This window comes from Phodopus roborovskii, unplaced genomic scaffold, assembly GCF_943737965.1.
Source record: "Phodopus roborovskii unplaced genomic scaffold, PHOROB, whole genome shotgun sequence".
In the NCBI taxonomy this organism is placed as follows: Eukaryota; Metazoa; Chordata; class Mammalia; order Rodentia; family Cricetidae; genus Phodopus; species Phodopus roborovskii.
Window position 1 is genome coordinate 7,306,990 of NW_026126599.1, and position 24,524 is coordinate 7,331,513.

Genomic DNA, 24,524 nt, shown 5'->3' on the forward strand with positions numbered 1-24,524 from the left:
ACTCATCCATTGCAACACTAGACCGGGAATATGTGGGATTCATACCTTGGGAGAAGTGACTTTTTTGTCATGGGCACAGGTGAGGACAGATTCTAACAGATTGCTATTGTTCTGTTGAGTTTGTCAAAAATGACAAAATATCTTCCAGGGACGGACAAAGATATTCTGTAAAGATTCTCATGCAGATGGCCTGATTTGGGCTTCATTTCATGTGTTTTGGAGTGGGGCCAGCCTTGGTGAGAGGGTATTTTATGTCAATGAATTTGCTGGAAGTTTTAATGAAAAGGAAAAATGTTTGGTGTCCCTGAAATGGGCATATTGTTTATTGATTCTGCACAGAATATTAACTTCAGGAGGTCAAATTGGCTATGCATGAACTTTGTGATCTGCCAAATTCAAGAGGATAGCAAAGTCCACATGGCTGGAGCCCTGAACCACCCATCTTCCCAGATTATAAATGTGCAGACTGGGCACACTTCAGCACCGTTGACAAGAAGGAAAGCCCTGCAAAGGGTAGCACACACAGCTGGAAGGAGAACACAAGGGTACATTGCTGACAGAGAAGCAACGATGGACCTGACTTCAGTTCTGTCCCTGGAAACCTGGGCCCTCCTGGCCATCAGTCTGCTGCTCCTATACAGGTGAGTAACCACCAAGTCCCTCCCACACTGTGTCATTGGATTGGGGTTATACTCAGACCTACATTCTGGAAATGACTGGAAGATCACAAACGATATCAGAAGCAGGGGCTGGAGAGGTGGCTCAGTGGTTAAGAGCACTGGCTGCTCTTCTACAGGACCCGGGTTAGAGTCCCACCACCCACATGTGGCTCACAATCATCTGTATCTACAGTTCCAGGGGATCTGATGCCATCCACAGGCACTAGAATAAAAGTTTGAAAGTCATAGCAGAAGTTGAAGTTATCTCTTGTAAAAATATTTTAAAAGTACATGTTGTTATTACATGTTGGTTTAATTCATCTTTTGGTTTTCCTCATGTTATCTCCTGTCTTCTGTATGTGTGGTCACAAGGCTTTCTGTTTCACTTTATAGATTTGGGACCCGTAAACACGACATTTTTAAGAAACAGGGAATTCCTGGGCCTAAACCTCTGCCGTTTTTAGGAACTCTACTGAATTACTACAAGGTGAGTATTGATTGAGCTACCTGTAGGGCTTCCCTGATGGCCAGTAATGGTTTAGTTCTATTAAATGGCCCCTGCGAGGAAACTGAGACTTCAGGCCCTCATACAGTGTGTTTCCATGATACTAGAGAATGTCCAGTGGTTCCTTGGGACTCTATCCTGACTTAAAACTATCAAATGTTCACATGTGTGTTTTTATACTGTGTATGAATGTATTTGCCTGTGTGAGTGCTCATTATGTGTGCAGATGTGTATGTGTGGACTTGTGTGCACATGGGGAGGCCAGAGGTGGATACTGGGTATCTTCTTGAGGGTCTCTCACTTGAACCCATCTCTCTGATTTGACTAATATATCTGGCCAGTTTTCTCCAGGGATCTCTTGCCTCTTCCTCCTCCAAGTGGGGATGGCGTAGGGTTACCCCTACCTGGAATTTACATAGATACTGTGGATCCAAACTCTGGTTTTTAGGGTGTGCTTTTCCCACAGCACCATCTCCATACTTTCTATTGTCAATTTTTCCCATATTTATTAATTTTAGGGTAACTCTCTCTCTCTCTCTCTCTCTCTCTCTCTCTCTCTCTCTCTGTGTGTGTGTGTGTGTGTGTGTGTGTGTGTGTGTGTGTGTGTGTGTGTGTGTGTCACAGCATACACATGCAGGTCCAAGGACAACTTGCAGGAGTCAGTTTTCTCTTTCTACCATATTGAGTCCTAGGTATGGAACTCAGGTTATCAGGCTTGGTGGCAAGTGCCATCTCATTTGGAGCCATTTCACAGATCCTAATGTCAGTTTATTCAGCCTCAAGTTTGTTTTAGGTGACATGAACAGATCTCCAACCCATTTAATCTTGATATTGATGACATGATGCTCAAACTTTATGAGAAAAAAAGAATTTTATTTCTTACCCAGTGCAGATTCTGACAGGTTACTGCTGTACTTATTTGAAGGAAATCTTGAAGGGGTTTCCAGGTTCAAGGACATCAACCTGTATGCACTAGATTAAAATTCTCCTCCTTGTATCTGGGTTCACGAACATCATTTCTTGAACATTTCTGAAGCATCAGCTTATCGCAGACCTACATACACACATCTGGGGGACTTTTCATATACTTGGGTTCTCTACATAATCATTGAACCGTGGCTGTATGGCTGTATACAGCTCCATGGCTGTATCCCCATCACTCACTGTTCATGGCATGTCTGGGTTCTTGAGAACTAGAGTGGTTTGCTCCACTCTCTTCCTTTCAGAATGGAGGTCCTGGTTAATGACTGATTCTTTTAGAAAGAAGATTTTATTTATATTTGTGTGGGTTTGTGCACACTACTATGGATGTAGTTCCTACAGAGACCAGAAGAGGGCATTGGATTCCTGAAGCCAGAGTTACAGATGGTTGTGAGATGTTGGATTGGGTGCTGTGGACAGAACTTGGACCCTCGGCAAAATTAGCAGGTGCTCTTAACTGCTGAGCCAATTCTCCTGCCTTAATGACAGATTTTCACTTCTGTTTTGTTTTGAGAGGCCGAGAATGTAATCCAGGGTCTTCTACATGCCAGGCAAGTGCTCTACCACTGAAATGTACCGACAGCTGTTTCTCTTCCTTTAAGGCAGTACCCTGGGAGTGAATCTGAGCAGCAAGTGTGAATACCTGAGACAGAATGATAGCTGTCAATCACCTCAGACGCTTGACTATACAATGCATTTTGTAGTTCCTGTTCAAGATTTGATAAAGGCAAAATCACTAGGGAAAGGATGATTTAATAAAATTATTAGAAACTTCAGGAATGAGCATGCGATATGCCACATTTAAGTGTAGGTGGATCACTTGTGACCAGTCCACCTCAGGCATTCCCAAGCTCACATCCCAAGGGTGAGTGGCAAAGCTTGTGTTGAGAAGGCCACAGGAAGGTGGTTTTCTTCCTAAAGTTTCTATGCTTACTGCACACACTATGTAAAACAATTTATCATCACCATCATCATTGTGGGTGCGGTGTATCTGGTGCGGTGCATGTGAGTGTGTCTATGACTGCATGCAGGGGTCACAGGAAGAGGTCAGGTGTCCCCCTCTATCACTCTCTGCCTTTTCTCACTGAGCCATCCTGCTGGTGACACTAAACGTTACTGAAGAAGTTTTCTCTGTTAGAAACAATAAACCTTAATGTGTGGGATTTGTGGGTTTGGTTCCCTGGCTATAAAAGGGTTGGTACATACAGGATAATGATGGATTGCCTGCTATTTCTCTCTCTAGGGTATGTGGAAATTTGATAATGAGTGCCGTGAAAAGTATGGAAAAATATGGGGGTGAGTATTCTGGAGAGTTCCATGGAGTCGACTGTTTTTAGGAGGATGTGATTCACTTGTGCAAGGTCAATGACTGCCCAGCATTGTAGTAATGCACCTCTCTGTTGTAAAGGTGATGCCATGTGTCATTAGTGCCATGGTTTATAGGTCTAATTCTCTGGAGAACATTACATACTGAGGCTTTTTGACAGGCTTTGATGTTCCATTGACTTAGGGCTAAGAATGTGTTTTTTATTTTTTATTTTATTATGTTTTGAGACAGGGTTTCTCTGTGTAACAGTACTGGCTGTCCTGGAAATCACTCTGTAGACCAAGTTGGCCTCAAAGTCACAGAGACCTGCCTGCCTCTGCCTCCGAGTGCTGGGACTGAAAACATGGGCCACCTTGCCCAGCAATGCCTTTCCTTTTATCCAGTGATCTCATCCAATTTTTTTCTCTTCTGAAACTTCCTTTTCATTACATAAAATGCACTGTTTCACATCCCTCTTATCTGCTCTAGTAAATGTGTGACATTGACAGTTGTGATGGCACATGCTGGTAGGATTGACTGATGGATGGGGAGGCAGAAGGATCAGGAGTTCAAGGCCAGCCTGGGTTACACACGTGTGTGATACCATCTCTTTGCCCCATTCACTCATTTCCCTTTAGAAGCCCTTCACTTCATACTGTTTCACCTCAATGTTGATTTTAACATATTCTTTGAAAGCACGAATGGGAGGGCATAGCTAAGGACTTGGGCATGATTTATGCTTGGTATTAACATTTCTTTGTAAATGTAGAGATTTTGTTGTTTGTGCTTTATTTCAAGCCAATGGTGGTTTTTCCTTCCTGGAAGAGGATCATGTGTCATGATGCACATATGTAGGTCAGGGGAAACTTGTGGGAATTGGTTCTTTACTTCCAAGGGAAATCACCTGGAAGTCAGATGATAAGGCTAGGTTCCAGTGCCTTATCTGCAGAGCTGTCTTCTCAGCCCCTGAGAAGATTCCCCCCCACCCCAGACAGGATTTCTCTCTATAACAGACCTGGCTGTCCTGGAACTTGCTCTGTAGATCAGACTGGCCTTGTACTCACAAAGATCCACCTGCCTCAACCTCTTGAATTCTGGAATTAAAGGTGTGAGCCATGGCCATCGCCTGCCAAGACTTTTGATGAAGTGTATTTCATTGTGTCCTGTCTAATTGAACTGACTTGGGAGATCTAATGTTTTCTTCCATGAACCTATGTTCTTAATGGTTCTGTAAAGTGGTTGATCCAGCAGCAGCAACTCTTCCCTATCACTGATGCTGGGGTTTGGTTAGAGTTTAGAGTAGCATCACCATCATTCTATGAGACACGAACAAGAGGGAGGAGGCTCTGGCTTTTCCTGCCTCATCATCTCTTCTCATCTACCCTTAGGAACCACAGACCTGAACATGGGACTTTCTTGTTGAAATAGCCCGTAAGACCATGTCATCCAATGCTAACAGCAGGATTTTCACTCTGTCCAATGGCCCCATGTGACTGTCTTCTTGCAATTTAATTGCTTGTCAGCCCTTGGCAGTGTTTTTTTTTTTTTTTAAACATTTCACTGAACTAATATCTATTTATTTATTTATGCATTTATTATTTATTTACTTATTTGGGACAGGATCTCTTTATGTATCCCTGGTTGTCTCAGAACTCAATATGTAGACCAACCTTGCGTTGAACTCAGAGATATGACTACTTCTGCCTTCCAAGTGCTGGGATTAAAAAGCATGTGCCACCATGCCTGTCCCTACCCTAATTATTGTTTAATTATTGTGTTTATGTGTCCAAGAGGGACATGTGTCCCATGGCATACGTGTAAAGGTCAGATGACTGTGTGGCAGTCAGTTTTCTCATTCTATCTTGTAGCTCCCAGGGACTGAACTGGTGTTCACTGGGCATTACTTTCCTATCCCTGGAGCTAGCTGTGTGTAAGTCCTCAGGCAGGCTCAGGATCTTGAGCTTCCTGCTGGAATGTTGACAGTCAGCTCACACACAAAGCCTGTGGAGGCAATCCTAGCTGCCATGAGTTCCAAAGTATGGAAGACAGCATTTGCAGCTTTCCTCTCCACTGTGTGGCTCTCATGTTCTTTCTGAACTTCCGAGAAGTTGGTATAGATACCTCCCATAAATTCTGTATGTTCACTTGTTCTTCAGCTCAGTGTATCAAAACCAGGGCCTGGCGCACTCCGGGCAGTTGTTCTACTGCCGAGCTACACCCCAAGCCCACCCAGTTACTGAAACATTTTATTATTTTCAAGATCATTTTTTTAATTTACATTTTTTATTTTTCAAGGATTTACTTTAAAATATTTGACTTTATATTTCATCTTAGGCATTTAATTATGAATTTTTACTTTAACATTTAATTTTTAAACATCTATTTTTGTTACTTTTAATTATGTATATGCCCGTGAATGCATGTCTCCCCATATGAGTTCAGATGATCATGGAGGCCAGAGGCATTGGCTCCCCCTGGAGCTGGAGTTTCAGGTGGTTGTGAGCCACTCACCAGAAAATAGGTCCTCTGTAGGGACAATACGTGCTCTTAACAGTGGCACCCTCTCTCCAGACCCTTGTGCTATTTTAAATGCGTAAAATTCACAGACAATGGTATAGGCAACTCTCAGATATTCACATTTAGACTTAAAAATTCTACTTGTGATACCTAATATGATGTCTTTTGGAACCGGTTTGTCTTTAAATGTCTCATTGTGTCTTGAATTACATCACCTGTCACTTTACAAAGACTCCACTGTATCTGGGGTCAGACTTCCTAAGTTGGACCGGGACCTCCTGTGATGATGTGTTGTATGACCAGAGTGAGGGTCATGTAACATGAGAATCAAAGTCTGGATTTGGGTTCCCATTTCAGAGCCTGGCCCAGGTTGATCAGCTGTTTCCCCCACACAGGTTGTTTGATGGTCAGATACCCCTGTTTACTGTCACGGATTCAGAGATGATCAAGAATGTACTAGTGAAGGAATGCTATTCTGTCTTCACGAACCGAAGGGTAGGTAACTTTTTTTTTTAAATTTAAAAGCATTTAAGGTTTATTTTTTCATTTATGTGTATATATGTGTGTCTATATGAGTGAATGCCATGTGTAGGTTTCTGTGGAGGGCAGAAAAGGGGGTGAGATCCCCCAGAGTTGGTGTTTCAAGCAGTTGGAGGAGCCTGACATGGGTCCTTGGAACTGAACTTGAGTCCTGAAAAAGAGCAGCAAGCACCTGTAACTGTCGAACTGTTCACCAAGCCCCCTTTAATGATGCAAACTTTTATATTTTACTTATTGATTTTCTTGTTTGTTTGTCTTGATTTTTAGGGACAGGTTTTCTCTGTGTAGCCCTGACTCTTGAAATCCACTTTATTTACCAGGCTAGCCCCAACTCAGTGATCTGCCTGCCTTTGTCTGCCTCTGCTTGCCAAGTGCTAGGATTAAAGGCATGTGCCACTGCTGCCTAGAAAGCCTGGATATTTGGTTCCTCTTCTTTCTTTTTCAAGATACGGTTTCTCATTGTAGCCTTGGCTGCCCTGGAATTCTCTTTGTAGACAAGGCTGACCTCAAACTCACAGATAACTGCCTTCCTCTGCCTAAAGGTGTGCAGCACCACCACCTGGCTGCTTCTTTAATTAAAAGATGAAATAAATATATATTCAGAGTGGTTTCCACAATAATATACAAGCATGGTCTGGGCATTCATTTTGCTAATACTAATGGCTTGAGGAAGTCTAAGTATACTATATTATTGTAACCTAGTTAAGAAGGACACTTTCTCATCTAGATTGCGTTTACATCTCCTGTCATGGATCTTTTCCTATGTCTGTGTGGTGCTGTACAGTGTCTCACAGGTCTAGATTTGTGTGGTGACAAACTCTGAGAATACAGAGTGGCTCCTTGACCATGCAATGTGCTCTTGCTAGCCCATTAGCTACCATGTATGGCCTATCTTCTTTCTTATTGCATCTCCATTTTCCTTCTCAAAGGAGTGTGTGGTCTATATTAAGTCCCATAACTGTTTACCTGGCCCTTCTGTGGGGGTTTGATTCTTCTTTTTTTAAAACTTTATTCATATATATATATATATATATATATATATATGTATATATATATACATATATATATGCATATATATATTTACATATCGATCCCAGTCCTCTCTCTCCCTCTCTCCCTCCCTCCCTCTTTCCCTCTCCCCCCTCACATGTACCCTGACCACCCCCCCTCTTCCATCATCACCCCCCCACTCCACATGTAGGGTGATGCCATCCAGGAGGGGTCATCTAAATCTGTCAAGTCATTTGAAGTAGGGACTAGGCCTTCTCTCCTGTCTCTAGGTTAAGGGAGTATCCCTCCATGGGGGATGTGCCCGCAAAGTCTTTTTGTGCACCAGAAATACATCCTGGTTCCACTGTCAGAGGTCCCTTAGACTGCTCAGGCCTTCTAGCTGAGACCCATGTTCAGGGGGTCTATGTCAGTCCCATGCTGGATTCCCAGCTATCAGTCTGGGGGGCCCATTAGCTCCTCCTTGTTCAGGTCCACTGTTTCTATGGGTTTGCTTCTGTACAAATTATATCCTTTTGAGATTTGCTCTTAAGCATATGGTTTATTTATGTTAATTATTGTATGAAGTATGATACTTAATTCAATGTTTTTTTTCTCTCTTTTAAAAACATGGCTATCCCACTGTTCTGGAGAGTGAACTCAAGTTGATAGCTTTGGCAGCAAGCACCTTTACGTACTAAGCCATCTCTCTGGCCCTTGTTCAGCCTGTGGTCATTTGGTGAAGTTGGCTGAAGGCCTAGTTTGCAGCTGCCTTTCAGAAAGTGGAAGCCACTTCCATTTCTTCCTGTTGTGCTAATTGCTTTAATATAAGGGCAGCTGGAAGACTCCACATTAGTATAAATTATAAGTGTGGAACACAGAAGGAAGATCCCACCAGGGTAATAGAATTATGTTTTCCCTTTTATCACTGCATAAAGAATTAAGAAAAAAGATCTACAGAATTATTTCTAAATAAATTATCAGCCCCCAAAACAAACAAACCAGGGGCAAGAGAGATGGCTTAGTGGCGGAAAGCTTTGAAAAATGATGGGAGGTTTGTTGCCTACATCCACATCCAGCACCTCACAATCACCCATAACTCCTGCTTTAAGAGATCCAGTTCCGTCCCCTGGTCTTTGAGTGCACTGCACACACAAAGGCATACATTTATATACACACACACACACACATATATACATACAATGCCAAAATACATCTTTGAAACCCCAAACATCAAATCCTTTAAGTGTCTCAGGGCTGGGGAAATGGCTCAGTGAGTGAGGACCTGAGTTTGAATTCCCAGCATCCACATCAAAGCTGGGCATAGCAGTAGGCATGTGTTACTTCAGAGTTGTGATTAGAAATATGTAGATCCTAGGGGCTTGCTGGCTAGCTCCTCTAGCCAAACAGAGACTTCTAGATTCAGTGAGAGACCCTGCCTCAAAAATGCAGTAGAGAATTATAGAGGAAGATGCCAGACCTCTGGTGTCCAAATGAGCAGACATGAGCATTCACACCAGCATTCTAGCACGTGTGTGCATGCATGCCATGACAAGACCTACCTTTTCACATCACTTGTGTCGCAAATCCAGAGCTGGAGAACTTGTCTGATGCAAAGTTAATTTTCTAGCTGTTCTCAAGCCATTTGCCATTTGCATAGCTCTGGAGAATCTAGTAAGTCATGTTCCCATCTTCATCCCCACCCCACCCTTGGATCTAATTTTCCAACCACAGAGATTTATACTTAGAAGGATCCTGGAATATGAAAGTTTGAAAGCTCAACAGGCAGCCTAGTGAGCACCTACTTTCTTACAGGCTGTGAGGAAATTCTGACTTTTTGTATCTAGCATGAGGCTTGTCCATAGTAAAATGTCCTACAGCAATATCCACTTAACACTCTTGCAACCATGGAAAGTTTTGGACATACAGGGAGCAATAACTGTATTTGTTTGGACTTTAGGATTTTGGCCCAGTGGGGATAATGAGCAAAGCTGTTTCCATATCTAAGGATGAGGAGTGGAAGAGACTGCGTGCCATGTTGTCCCCCACCTTTACCAGTGGAAAACTCAAAGAGGTGACTAAAAGAACTTCACATTGAAATATTTGTGTGCCTGGAGTCTCCACTCCTAACTGTGGATGCCTTTGTGTTTTGTGCTTAGATGTTCCCCATCATTGAACAGTATGGAGATATTTTGGTGAAATACTTGAGGAGAGAGGCAGAGAAAGGCAAGCCCATCATTGCAAAGGAGTAAGTAGTGGTACACCCTCGGTGGTTCTGGGAGAGGAAGGGTAACCGGGGCAGAAGGTCATCCTTCTGTTGTCTCACATGGTCCAGCTGCTCCTTCTAACCCTTTTAGACACTAGATGACAAAATATACAGTTGAAAAAGAAACATGATAGTACCAAGTTCGCAAAGGCAGAGGATGGGTAGGAGGGGAAGGTGCTTGGTCAGTACTGAGGTGGTTGTGCCTGTCTTGCCCAAGAATGTGAATTATTCCTGGCTTCTTGCTGCAAGTGATAAACTTCTATGTCTCTCTCTTCTCAGAGTGTTTGGTGCCTACAGCATGGATGTGATCACAAGTACATCATTTGGTGTAAACGTTGATTCCCTCAACAACCCAAAGGACCCTTTTGTGGAAAAGGCCAGGAAGCTCATAAGATTAGATTTTTTTGATCCATTATTCATGTCAGTAGGTATGTTTGATAGTTCTTCTGCCTTTAGATCCACTCATTGCTCCTGTCTGTGGCCATGCATATCAGTTCTGTCTTTGTCTTCCATACTTACCAAAAGCAAGAGCTCTATTGTTATGTAATTCATCCCTTTACAGTAGTCCAATATTTTAGTGTATTCAAAGATATGTATCCCCTCAATTTTGTTTTAGAACTTCATTTTTCTTTTAAACAGGACCTCAGTGTGTTGCTATAGCTGGCCTAAAATTTGCTGTGTAGACCAGGCTAGCCTTGAACTTGCAGTAATCCTCCTTAGTGCTGGGATTAAAGGTGTAAGTCACCACTCCTGGCTTTGTTTTAGAATTCTTTTATATATCCTTTGACAATATCATATAGGTATACAATCTATCGTGATTATACCCACCAGTAACACTCAACTCCCACTTCCCTCCGACAGCCCAACACATCTTCCTCTCAACTTATTTCCCTTCCTCTTTTTGGTCACCCATTGAGTCCAATCAGTGCTGCCTGCTAGGATGCTGACCAGCATGAGTGGGCCATGCAATGTCCAGGACATGGCATTTCACACCAACCCTCCCTGGCTCTTACTATATTCCCACATTCTCTTACATGATGCTCTTTGAGCCTTGAGTGGTGGGGTTGTTGATATACATAGATGCTCCATGTAGCGCTCAGCATTCAGCAGTCACTTATTCTCAGCACTTGGATCACTCAGGAATCTGCTTTGATGGATGGTCTACATGGCTCATTACCAATGTCACCTGAAGGGAACTTTGTTCTAGCCATGTTGTACATTTGCACCATCATCCTTCAATCAGCCCTGACCTACACAACCACCAATTCATTTTCTGTGTATCTGCATATTCTGGATATTTCACATCAATGGGATCATAGTCTATGCCATCGCTGTGGCAGGTCTTTGTCATTTAGCACAGTATTTCATGAAGCAAGCATCACTGTCTCCCATGTCTATCAATGAGTAACATTCCATATACATTGATGGACACTGAATTTAGTATTACATGTTTGCCTCAATTTTGCTGCTATGAGAATTTGCATACAAGGTTATGCTTGAGTATCTGTTTTTATATTTTGGAGACATGAACGCTGAATCATTCCTGAGTCACAATATAACCCATTTTTAACATATTTCAATGGAGCATACATTGTCCACAGTGGCTGCAGCATTTTGTATGTCTTCTGGAAATGCAGGAATGTTCCAGGTCCTCCAAACTCTACTCAGCTCTCCCATGATTTTGATCATTTCCACTTAGTGGATACCCTGCAGGCTGGACATGTGGTTTTAAATAGCATTTCCCTAATAGTAATGCAATTAAAAAAAGTTGATGTGTTAATGTTTGCCTTTAGATCATCTCTCTTACATACCTGAATTGTTTTAACATTTTGAAAGCTTTGTTTATTTTTATGTTATGTGTATTGGGATTTTGCTTGCATGTATGTGTGCCACATGCATGAAGTGCTTGCCAAGGCCAGACGAGGACATTGAATCCCCTGGAATTGGAGTACCAGATGGTTGAGAGCAGCCATGTGGGTGTGGTCAAACCTGTGTACTCTGTTCAGCAGTCAGTGCTAACTGCTGAACCATATCTCCACCCCTGTAGTTATTTTATTGTGTATGTGCTGGGTACAATTAGCAGTGGTGCGTCACTTACGGTTTAATACTTTGTCTGTCAATTACTTTTCCATACACAACTCATGTGTTCTTTTGCCTACACCCCTCCTTCATCAACACCTAATATCATACTCCCTTGGTCTCCTTTTAAGCATCATCCCATATCCACACTTATATGTGTTCACATATTTACATTTATTCATTATAGGCTAGACTCTGGAAGTGAGGGAGACTGTGTGATTTTTCTTTCTTTCTGAGTTTGAGTCACCTGTCTTTGAACTTGGCTTTAAAGGAATACTGGGTACCAAATTCAGGTCTTGTGCTTGTATTAGGGTTCTATCAATGAGTCATCTCTCTAGCCCTGGAGTTAGTTGTTTTAAAATTGTATTTTTTAATGTAAAGTTTGATTATTTGAGATTTAAACAATGAAGGTTGTAAGCCTCTTTGCCTTTTCTCTGCATGATCTTGGTATATCTTCATTTCTTACTTTCTCAAGACATTCTATTCCTTTGCTCTGTGGAGGAGATCCCAAGATCTCATGCATGCTAGTCAAGTAATATACCATGAAACTATATCTCAGCAAATTTTCCCATCACCTCCTAGATTTTTGTTACTCATTCCTCTGACTTTCCTCATATTCTTTCTGTTATTATTTTCGTTATACATCATGCCAGTTGAGAAAAATGCTATCTTGGCTGTTCTTCCTTTATTACTTATTTATTGGCTAAAATAATTATCTATTTCTTTATGTGTGTGTGTGTTCTATGTGTGTGTATATAATCAAAGTTTTCTTTGATCTGTCAGATCACAAATAATTATTATTTATTATTAATTATGAAATCGTGGCCTTAGAATAGGCTTTTCCCCAAGTAGAATTTACAACTTAAATTAACATGTTTCCTTTAATCTATAATCTGTCATATGGCTTGGTTACCTTTCTTCTGTACCATATGTTGGACTTATTTGTTGTCTTCCTGGCATCTCTCTGCCTCACTTCTCAGAGTTCTTCTCTTTCCCCTGAAGTCCCACCTATTCTCTCCTGCCTAGTTATTAATCATTCAGCTTTTTATTAAGTCAACCACAGTCATGTATCTTCACACAAATATTCCACAGTGTGTATGTGTGTTCACTTTGATGTTTGTGTGGCACGTGGAGATCAGAGGACAACTTACTTCCACAGTGTGGGATGCAGGGATCAAACTCAGGTTGTTAAGCTTCTCTGCAGGGACTTTTAGCTTGAACCATGTCAAAGGCCTCTGTCTGAACTTTCTGGATCCACAAAAACTACAGGAGCAGAGTTAAATCCAAGTCTCAGATTTGTTTCTTTGGCTATTCTAAAGTACAGAAGGAGCATCACGGTGGTGACCCAGTGTGAGCAAGGTCACAGAGAGAATGGCTTCTGATTGAGACACTAGTAACTTATTCTTTAGATTGCTTCATGATTTCTCTAGATGAAACTTGCACTTCTACTAAAACTTATTTTTTAATCTATTCTTTCCAGTACTCTTTCCATTCCTCACCCCAATATATGAGAGGTTAAATGTCACCATGTTCCCAAAGGATTCCATAGCATTTTTCAGAAAATTTGTGGACCAAATGAAGGAAAATCGCCTGGATTATAACCAAAAGGTAAAAAGTAGTAGTCTCATGAGAGGTCCAGGGTTTCTTGACATGTTGGGCTGTGAACATGAGAGCTGTGTGCTCCCTTTATCTATCACTAAAGGTAAATAGAAAAGGATAGATTAAGAGAGAGGCAGACAGAGAGAGAGAGAGAGAGAGAGAGAGAGAGAGACAGACAGACAGACAGACAGACAGACAGACAGACCAACAGACAGAGATATTTGTATTTTGGGAGAGAAGATGGAGTTTTGAAAATTTCATTGATAATAATCTAGGAATTAATCCTTAGCAATAGGAATGAAAACAAGTGTGCCCTGCATAAAGATTGAAATAAAAAAATGACAAGGATCAAGGCCTATTTGAGATCAAGACAGCCAAATCTCCAGCATAGGTGAGAGAGGACAGGTCCAAGCCCCACCCCTTACTGGAAACTATTGGTAATTTATGGCTGCAGAAGGAGGATATGGCCACCAGTAGGTTGCCCATGCACCAGTGGATGCCCCATAGCCAGGCATATATGGGCAGCACCAGTTAGACTCAGTGGGTTATTTATAAAGAAGATGTCATGAGGTTGGAGAAAGAAATGTTACGAGGGATACAGAAGGGTTCAAATGGAGAAAATGGTGGTGTGGGTATGACCATATCTCATTATATACATGTATGGAATTCTCTAAGAATAGATAAAAATGATTAAAAGGGAGGGAAATACTATTTTAATCTCCTTCAAAAACATTTTCAACAAATCGAAGTTATTGTTTAAAATTGTGTCTATTGTAATTTACTGGAAAAGTGGTTGATGTGGTAGCTGGATTGCTTCCTGGTTTAGACACTGGTGTTTTTGTTCTTTGATGCCTCAAGCAACACTAGGCATGTCTGTGAATTTAAGGGAGCTATGTTCTCAGAAAGGAGGTTAAGCTTCTGCACCCCAATCCACCTCTGACCTCACCAATGACCTTTTATTTCTGCAACTTTTCTTTCTGTTTCCAGCACCGAGTGGATTTCCTTCAGCTGATGATGAACACACATGCCAATTCCAAAGACAAAGAGTCTCACAAAGGTAACCAAGAACTTCCTGCCCTATGGACAAGGAATCTCTAGACTAGTGGTCAGGTCTCTCAGAAAAATCTGTGGGAAGGTTTTCTAGCAGAAGAATACCTCTGTCAAGTTGCTGAAAGGACACGGCTATTATCTACATGGAATTTTCTAGAAGCACATGGGAACAAGTTTGTTGCAAACATGAAGGATAGCCTTGATGAAAGTCGTCAGTGTTACCTAGTTCTTCACAGGTGCTGTTTCTGTCTTTCCCAGCACACTGACTGAGAACTCTGACTAGATATCCCCCATCCAGGCAGGAGACACATACCCACACAGTGTTGATGATTTCTGGGAGCCCCTGGTGGACATGTGTTGTCTATCTTAATGTATGGTAAAGATTTGCTTTTCTTTGTGCATTGAATAAGTGGCATCTGGTAACTGCCTCTTTGTACAAACACAAGGTTTATCTTAATTCTTATAGGCACTTAAAAATCATGTATAGATCTTTAACTTCTTCAGATGGTATATGCATGTGTGTGCATAAGTGTGCGAACATGTGTATATCCCTGTGTGTGTTTGTGGATGCCAGAGGAAGGCATCAAGTGTCCTCCTCTCTGCCTGATTCCCTCAAGACAGGGTCTTTTTATTCAACCTGGAGCTAGGCTGAGAGCCAGCCAGTCCCAGTGATCCACAGAATTGGGGCTACAAGGGAGTGCTACCACACTTGGCTTTTTACATGGGGACTGAGGATTCAAACTCAGGTCCTCTTGTTTGTGCAGCAAGTGCTTTTACCCACTGAGCCATCTCTCTAACCTCCGGTCTGTGGTTATGTTTTATTTTAAAACAATTATTACTGTCATGGATGCAAAATGATGACATTCCAATCCCAGACTTTGTTCTCCCTGTGTGCATCAGTCGCTAATGTAAAGGGAGTTCTCCATTCTTACTTATTTGCTTGCTTCTAGTACATGCAATTGCATATATATATATATCTTCTAGGTCTCCAAATTTGCTTTTAAAAGTCATCATTTATTTTGTATTTTAAAATTTCTCCAGTTTGTCCATTTGAAACCCTTTCATGTGATCAGCTTACTTCATATTGGTCTACACCCCGTCCTTATGAGACTGGGTCTCAAGTTTCCCAGGCTGATCGTGATCACATTCATGGTGTGTCTGAGGATGACCTTTTGACTTCTATACTACCATGCCTAGTTTATTCAGTGCTGGGGACTGGACCTATGGTTTCATGCATTCTGGCTAGCTCTCTATCTACTGAGGTCATGTTTCATTTTTGATAGCTAAAATAGATATTAATTTAAAAATACACACTGGTTGTGGGTTTATACTCAAGTTTCAATTTAGTAGCAAGAACTTAAACTAATTGGCAGAAAGAATATTACAAAAAAACAGACTCATAGCTCTCGTGGCAAAAAGGTTACAACTGCCTGTAACTCTAGCTCTATGGGTTCCAATGCCATCTTCTACCCTCCCTGGGCACTTGTACACATATGTATGCACACACAAGTAAATAAATAAAAATTAAATATCTTAAGCTCTAGCAGAGGACTGGAGTTCAGTTCCCAGCACCTACCTCTAAAAGCTCACAAACTTCCAAAACTCCACTTATAGGGGATTAGATGCCCTCTTCTGGACTCCATGGGCACCCCACACACATACGGCAACCCTCCAGACAAATACACATAAATAAAAACTAAAAATGAATCTTAGAAACAGAATGAACAACACGTCTCGAAGTTGCCCACTGATGGTGAGGATCAGAGCATAAACCCTGGGGCGTCCTGGCTGAAGCAGTCTTCCCCTTCTCTGGCTGTGTCACATGGATGGCAGTGTGACAACAGTCCCAGGGTACTGAACTGCTTCTCCATATTTATCTTTGGGGAACAGGAGCCTCCTTTCATGTTCTCCTCATCTCTTCTGTGATGGTCCATTCTGACTTTTCTGAAATATTTTCTTACTTTCAGCTCTGTCTGACATGGAGATCCTAGCCCAGTCAATTATCTTTATTTTTGCTGGCTATGATACCACCAGCAGCACACTTGCCTTCACCCTGTATCTACTGGCCACTCACCCTGATATACAGAAGAAACTACAGGAGGAGATTGACGCCACTCTGCCCAATAAGGTGACTGGATAGTGATTGTTTTTTTTATATAATTTTTTTATTTAATTTTATATAACAAAGTCCAATTAAATGAAAACAAACATTTATACACAATATTTGGGAATTTGGGCGTCGTTCTTTCCAAATTACTTCCTGCTGGTAAGGGGCGCTGTCTTGGGGGATTCGAAGAAGATTCAGATATCCTAGCTGTAGTCTGTAGGGCTGTTTTGTCCAGCTGTTTGGAATGTAGGATCAGCTTGTGATTGGAATAGGAGGGAGGAGACACCTTCTCATCTCCGGCTGTGTATGTGTGTGTGTGTGTGTGTGTGTCTGTGTGTGTGTGTGCAAGAGACAAAGAGAGAGGGGGGAGTGAGAGAGAGAGAGAGAGAGAGAGGAAGAGAGAGAGAGAGAGAGAGAGAGAGAGAGAGAGAGAGAGAGAGGGTCATTGTGTGTGTGTGTGTGCAAGCCTGTATGTAGGACATAGGCCTACACTGGGTGTTATTCCAAATCACTCTCCACCATGTTTTTGAGCTCCATAAACCTAGAGCTTATCAATTTGGCTATGCTATCTGGTCAGTGCCCTTTCTCTGTCTTTCTGCCCTCACAAATGTGTGCTACTTTGTCTGACTTCATGAATGGTGTGTATATGAACTCAGGTCCTCAGGCTTGCATAGTAGACACTTCACTAATTGATATATCTTCCCATCCCAAGTGATAGTTATTGTAAATGCTTTTGGAGGATCCATGTGAATGACAGCTCTCAGGTGACTGTAATACCAGTTACAAGGAATCTGATACCCTCTTTTGACTTCTTTGGGCACTGTACTCAAGTGGTGCACATACACATATGATATGTAGGCAAAACACTTCCACACATAAAATGGCTCATAAGTGCTTTGGAGCATGACAATGCTGAGCAAACCTTTGTAGCTACCAAGAACTCATTACTACTGAAAACAATGCATACCTATTGAAAGTTAATGTAAACTCCCAGCACAAATCCTTTTGTTTCTTCTCAGGCACGTCCCAACTATGATAAAGTGATGGAGATGGAGTACCTGGACATGGTGTTGAATGAAACCCTCAGATTATACCCATTTGGTAGCAGACTTGAGAGAGTCTGTAAACAAGATGTGGAACTAGATGGTGTGTTTGTTCCCAAAGGGTCCATAGTAATGGTACCAGTGTTTGCTCTTCACTATGACCCACAGTACTGGCCAGAGCCTGAGGAATTCCGCCCTGAAAGGTACCAGAATCCCAGGAGTGGGAACCCATTCTTTAGTGTACTGGTATTGTATGCTATGGTATCTCTTATGGGAAGATGATCTAAATGTGATTTTTTTCATCCATTTGCATTCTATGAGGAGAATGACAGAGAAAGTGAAGAAAAAAGAGGAAAGGGGAAGAGAGAGAGAAGAAAATATGAGAATTTAAATAAGTGTGTTTTTCTCCTTCTCCCTCAAGTAGCAAACGATGAACTTAAGTGTGAGGCAAAAACCCATTTTCCTTCAGTATAACTGACATGTGCTTTTCAGATATGGGACCCAGCATTATCCTGAGTAGACTTCAGAGTTTAGAGATGTATCCTGCCTTTTTTCTTTTTATTCATTGACAAATGCAGGCATATATAATATGTTTTGGTCATTTTCATTTCACATTACCCTGTCTCTTCTCCCTCCCGCACTTGTTGAATCCCTACTTGTCCCCATCAAGTCTTCCTTCTCTTTCCATGTCTTCCTATTTTCTTGAGACTCAGGAATTTAATTAGAGTTACTTGCATAAGCATAGGTATAGGAGTTATTTACTGGAGACTGAACAACTCACCAGTAGCTACACCATGGAAGAGAAAAATTACCCCTGCCCCAGCAAGCATTCATTGTCGGTAGCTCTTTAGGGAGGTGGTACCTCAAGAACTCCTTCTTCCATCCATGATGGAATGTTTCAACATGGGTCTAGTCTTGTGTAGGAAACCACAGCTGCTGGGATTCATGAGTATAATGAATGTGTCATGTCCAGACGATAGTGTTTTATGGTACCCCCTTCATTCCCTGGCTCTTACATTATGTTGCCCCCTTCTTCTGAGATGCTCCATGAACCTTGCAGCGGGTGATATAGATGTTCTGTTAAGCAGTGAGCACTCCACCATCACTCAATTTTCAGCATTTTGATCAGCTATGGGTTTCTGTGTTAACTATCTCCCATTGTAATCAGAAGCTTCTCTGACCAAGGCTGAGAGCTGCACTAATTTTTGTGTATGTGCATAAATATTTAGAAGGCAGTTTGATAACATACCCACTTAGCAAAACAACAGTAACACATTCTCCCCTAGAGCCTATGACCTTCCTAGACATTGGATTTTGATCACATTTACAATACCAGACATTAATTGCCTCACATTAATTTCCTCTGAATTGGAACTCTAATTCAGACAGTGGTTGTTTTCCTCTACCCCATGACACCACTATTACACTATTGGGCACATTTTTTTTTTCAAACAGCATTTGTCTTATCTACCATATGGAAACTATTATAGGAAAAGTGGGTGGAAAGGACTTTTAGTGCACAATTCTCAGGACAAAATTTCTGAGAGCAGAAGTTCAGTGAACCTTTCCCAAACTACCTGTATGTTACTGGTTAGATATCTGAAGGCAAATTCATGTATGCAACTCATATGCTTTTATCCCTTGTTGACTTATCATTACTGCGTGTCTCCAGGTTCAGCAAGGAGAACAAGGGCAGTATTGATCCATATGTATACATGCCCTTTGGGAATGGACCCAGGAACTGCATTGGCATGAGGTTTGCTCTCATGAACATGAAACTTGCTCTCACTAAAGTCCTGCAGAATTTCTCCTTCCAGCCTTGTAAGGAAACACAGGTGAGAGGGAAATTATCTCTGTAAATAATGTTTTATGGGAGTCATTTTTCCCAACTGACCATTCTGTGCATAAAAGCAAATATTATTGTTTGAGGCATAACAATTTGTTTTATGGAAAAATGAGTTGTGTTCAGGCATGAGCTAAGGGGCCTTTGGTTCTGTGTCAATGTAGAGTACAATGGTGTATTATGAAGAGTTAGTGCAAGGCTGGATTGACAGGATTATATACATTCTGTTTGAAGTTCCAGTCATGTCCATTGTAGATTGGATATGTCATGTGCCATCAAGAGTGCAGTGACCATGTTTTCGTGTTTGTTGGGTGGTGCACTCTCCTTCAAGAACTCACAGAAGCTGTCCTCTAACAGTCTTGTCAACCACTGGCTGCACATTAGACTCACTTGAGAAGCTTTACAAGTCATATATGAGATCTGGGATATTTTTCAGTTGGCAAAGTGCTTACCTAGCATGCACAAAGCCCTGGTTCCCATCCCCAGAACAACATGAAGTAGCTGTGGTGATGTATACTTGTAATCCGTGCACTCAGGAGGTGGAGGCAAGATGCTGAGAAGTTCAAGCAATCCTTGGCCACTTAGGGAATTTGAAGCCAGCATGGGTTACATGACACCCCATATGAAAAACATAAACATAAACTCGTGATACCTGGTCATTTCTGAAATCCTAAACTAATTTGCCTGGAGTGTGGCTATAAAAGTTCATGTCTGACTTCCCATGTGAGGCCAAGCTGAGAATCATTATTTTAAAACACAATTTCTGGGACTCAAGAGATATCTCAGTAGTTAAGAGCACTAGATGCTCTTACAAAGAACCTAATTCAGTTCCCAGCCCCCACATGGTGGCTCACAACCATTTGTGACTCCAGTTACAGGGGCTCAGATGTGCTCCTCTTGCTTCTGTTGAGACTACACACATATGGCATATATGTATATGTGGAGGCAAAACACTTATACATAAAATAAAAATAAATAGATCTTTAAAAAGTTGCTGGTTATGATGAAATCCAACTTATGGATTACCTTGATGGTTATACTTCACTTCTCTGGGGCTCTTGATCCAGAAAACAAGTAGCTATCATATTTCTATAAACCATGTATCTTTTCCTCCTTATTATTTTGCTCTCATACCTCAAGTTCTTGTTCACACACCAAGTGAATATTCCTTTTGGGTTTCTTTTCTCATTTATTTTATGCTGTACTTTTGACTCCTGCAGGTTATTTTTAATCACCTATGCTAATACTTTGTCATTAAAGTCTTCAGTTTTGTTCTGTTTGTTCTCTCCATATTGAAGGATATCCTCTATCTTTTCTATATCACCTCTTGTTATTTCTTTAACAAACTACAAATGGTTCTTTGAGGACATTTTGTGCATTGAAAGCCTTAGAGAATGGTTTAAAGTATGGCTAACAATTATAATATTCTTTAATAAGAACATTAAGCTAATTAAACAATTAGCAGATACCATTGGTATGTTTTTATACACATCTGTTTCGTTTGACTTCACGGAAAACACATGTATACTACTCAAAATCTAAAAGATAACATGGGATGTTTGGAGAGTTTACATTTTCCTGAACAACTTTCATGTGAAGGGCTAGTTAAAATTTACAGGACTTGTGTATTAGGGTTTGGCTTCTCTTTGTCAATTAGTTTTATTTCTGGATGAAAAGAGGATAGTAATGTTTATTCTGTGATTTGTGGTTTAAGGCAGTTTGTAGTTTTACCTGCACAGAACTTCACTTATTTTACTACTTCTCACTAAACATTTAAATCATAAGCATGTACAGGGATTAAGACAGACAAACCAAGGCTCAAGTTTTGAGGGCCCCCTGTCATGGGACATATGCTCTATCAAGCTCCAGTCATCTTAACATTGACACTTTTCTGTCTCCATGACAACTTTGTTCCCCTTCATTCTCCTGTGTCCAGAAGATTAATTCTTTGGAGCCTTTCCCCCTCCATCACTGAATAGCATGAGGCTAAAGCACCATTGAAAACACTGTAGGACTCAGAAGTCTTTGTTTAACTCATCCTTGTTGAAGACCAAGAATATGCTATACAAACAAAGCAAATATCTGAGTCCTCCTACAGATGTGACCAACTGTGGCATATATAGTGGCTCAACTGTATGGTGACATACGACCTAGATGCTGAGGACTTTCCACAGACTTGAAATGCATCTTCTCAGGGTTAACTTAAAAGTTCCAACAAACCAAAGATAGCTTTTCAGGGATTAAAATGTGACATAATAACTAGTAATCAGGTTCAAACATGTTAAACTTACCTGTTTTACTCTAAGTCAACACAGAACAGAAATAACATAAACCAACATGACTTCATCTCAGTCCCTGTGAACAGTGGATTCACAATCAATGTTTAACCCAATACATGGTTTGGATGTATTATCTCATGACCTAATTGACACAGCTTGGAGATAAGGAAGTCAAAATATATGATGTTAAATGCAGCTTTTATGTTTTTTGTAAATCATTATCGTCCTGAATTTTTAAAGCTTTTCTTCTGGCATTGCTGTTGGTTCACTCATTGCTTTTCAATACTTTTTCTTACACTATTTCAGATCCCAGTGAAATTAAGCCGAAAAGCAATGCTTCAACCAGAAAAACCCATTGTTCTAAAGGTTGTGGCTCGGGATGCAATCATAACTGGAGCGTGACTTTCCTTCGAGCACTTCTGCATTCCTCAAGAAGGGGATGTCTAAGAACACTGGAACACAAAACTTACTTCATGAGTAAAATCCAAATGAAGATGAGGCTTAATCAACTTACTCTGATGCATGGTTATGGATTCAGTACACCCACTGAGCTTTCTCGGTATTAATACAGAGTACTATCTAGTGTAAAGTAAAGTCAGTGACAGAATGAGAAATTCCTCTTTTTTGGTCCTCATGGGGCCATTTCCATCCACATCTTGTTGTCTCCATCAATTTCTTTTGAGCTCTCTTGAGAGTAACCATGCCTCTGTAATTTTATCAATAATAATTTTTAATGAAAATATGACCCATTGTGTTAACTCTTATTGTAAAATTGGTATCAGGATTCTTTAGTTGAAATAGTCTACAATAAATGTTACACTGAAAATGTAAACATCTATTTTTTTAAAAATGAATTTGTTTATTTTATATCCTGGCCACAATTTCCTTTCCCTCCTCTCCTCCCATTTCCTTCCCCTTTTGCCCTGCTCTGTTCCCGCTCCCCAATCTACTTCTCCTCTGTTTCTGTTTAGGAAAGGACTGGTCTCCCATGTGTCAACAAAACATGGTTCATCAAGTTGCAGTAAGACTAAGAACCTTCTTATGTATTAAGGCTGGGCTGAATGAAGAGTAGGGTTCCAAAAGCAAGTACGAGAATCAGAGACAACCCCTGTTCCAAGTTAGGAGTCCCACAAAAGGACCAAGACACAATTGTAACATACACGCAGAGGGCCTAGTTCAGTTTCATGTGGGCTCCCTGGTTGTCAGTTCAGTCTCTGTGAGCCTGTATGAGCCCAGATTAGATTATCCAGTGAGCTTTCTTGTGGTATCCTTGACCCTTTTGGCTTCTACAATCCTTTCTGCCCATCTTTGGCAGGATTCCCTGAACTCCACCTAATGCTAGGCTGTGGGTTTGCATCTGATTCCATCAGTTGCTGGATGAAACCTCTCTGATGACAGTTGGGCTAGTCACCAGTCTGGTCACAGGAGATGGCCAGTTCAGGCTTTGTATCTGCTATTGCTAGCAGTCTTAGCTGGAGTCATCCTTGTAGATTCCTGGGAGATTTCCTTATGTCAGTTTTTACATGGCCCCTGAAATGTCTCCCCCTTTCCAATAGTCTCTTTCAGTACTCTCCCGCTCCCTGCTCCCCCAACCTGATCGCTCATGTTCCCATCCCCACCTGCCCACATTCCACTCACAAATTCCCTTCTATTTCCCCTTCCCAGGGAGATCTGGGCATCCTCCCTACAAACGCTAATTTAAAATTCTTTTTATAATCCTTCAGAGCTTCCTATTTTGATGATAATAATTTATTTCCTCCATCTCCTCCCAGATTTTCCTCCATCTTCCTTCCCATACAACTTCATATTCTCTCCAAGTGTTTCAAACCAAACTAAACCATGGGGTCCAGTTCACATTGGATAACTATTCCTGCGTGTGAGGTCTGCTCTGGAGTGTAGTTGATATAATGAGTGTCACCCCATTGAAGAAAACTGACTTTCCCTTTCTTAGGGGTTATAAGTTGACAATATCTCCTTGGCTAGGAGCAGGACGCTGAGCTCCTACATGCTAGGATTTTAGGATTTTGCATGGTTTGAGCTTGTGCAGATCTTGGGAATTCTATCCCGTCTCTGTAAGTTCATATGTGCATCTGCCATGCTGTGTCTGAAAAATGATGTTTCCTTGAAGTCATCCATTACCTCTGGCTCTTAAAATCTCTCTGCCGTCTATCCACATAGATCCTTGAGCTCTGAGGGGACAGGTATCATATAGTCAACCTTGTCTGAGCTGAGCTTTCCAAAGTCTCTTCCTCTCCTCATGTTGACAAGTTGTGGTTTTTCTTGCTGATTATTACCTACTACAAGAAGCTTCTCTGATAAAGGTTGAGTGATGCACTATTTAGTGAATATATCGGTATGTCATCAGGAACCTCATTATTGCTCTAATCATTTAATAGATTAGTAGTAGGTATTCTTAAAGGACTCATGCATTATCTCATCTCAGCTTCCCGGCCTCACTGACAGTATGGGTTCCATCTCATGTAATGGGCCTGAAATCCAGTTTTAAAAGTGGTTGGTTACTCCCATGACACTTGTGACACCATTGCACCAGTGGGCACATCGTTCAGTCAGTCATTATTGTAGCTTCCCTGGTTCACAGCTGGATGAGACTGTTAATTGCTTTTCTCATCCAGTATTGTGTATAGCATTTTCCAGTAACTGTGAACACAATCCAGTGACCTGATGTTTTCATATGTATTAAGATAGAAGATAGAAATCTGAACAGAGAAGAACTAGAAATAAAATACTTTTCAAAAATATAAT

General features: G+C 41.2%; 1 protein-coding gene across 1 annotated transcript; it reads left to right on the plus strand.

Annotated features, from left to right (window-relative positions):
- The first annotated feature begins 462 nt into the window (after window positions 1-462).
- Window positions 463-22,599, plus strand: LOC127237281 (cytochrome P450 3A31). Its single transcript, XM_051205470.1, has 13 exons — window positions 463-641; window positions 1,053-1,146; window positions 3,389-3,441; window positions 6,364-6,463; window positions 9,456-9,569; window positions 9,655-9,743; window positions 10,041-10,189; window positions 13,321-13,448; window positions 14,427-14,496; window positions 16,457-16,617; window positions 17,616-17,842; window positions 19,312-19,474; window positions 22,068-22,599. Exons 1-13 carry the CDS (start codon window positions 571-573, stop codon window positions 22,161-22,163), a joined length of 1,515 nt encoding a protein of 504 aa, XP_051061427.1. The 5' UTR covers window positions 463-570; the 3' UTR covers window positions 22,164-22,599.
- The last annotated feature ends 1,925 nt before the right edge of the window (window positions 22,600-24,524 follow it).

Bases quoted from the DNA above. Each gene is read 5' to 3' on its own strand.
- LOC127237281 (XM_051205470.1), top strand. From the start codon at position 571: ATGGACCTGACTTCAGTTCTGTCCCTGGAAACCTGGGCCCTCCTGGCC. The intron at 16,618-17,615 runs GTGACTGGATAG...GTTTCTTCTCAG, and splicing joins ACGCCACTCTGCCCAATAAG to GCACGTCCCAACTATGATAA. The intron at 19,475-22,067 runs GTGAGAGGGAAA...ACACTATTTCAG, and splicing joins AGCCTTGTAAGGAAACACAG to ATCCCAGTGAAATTAAGCCG.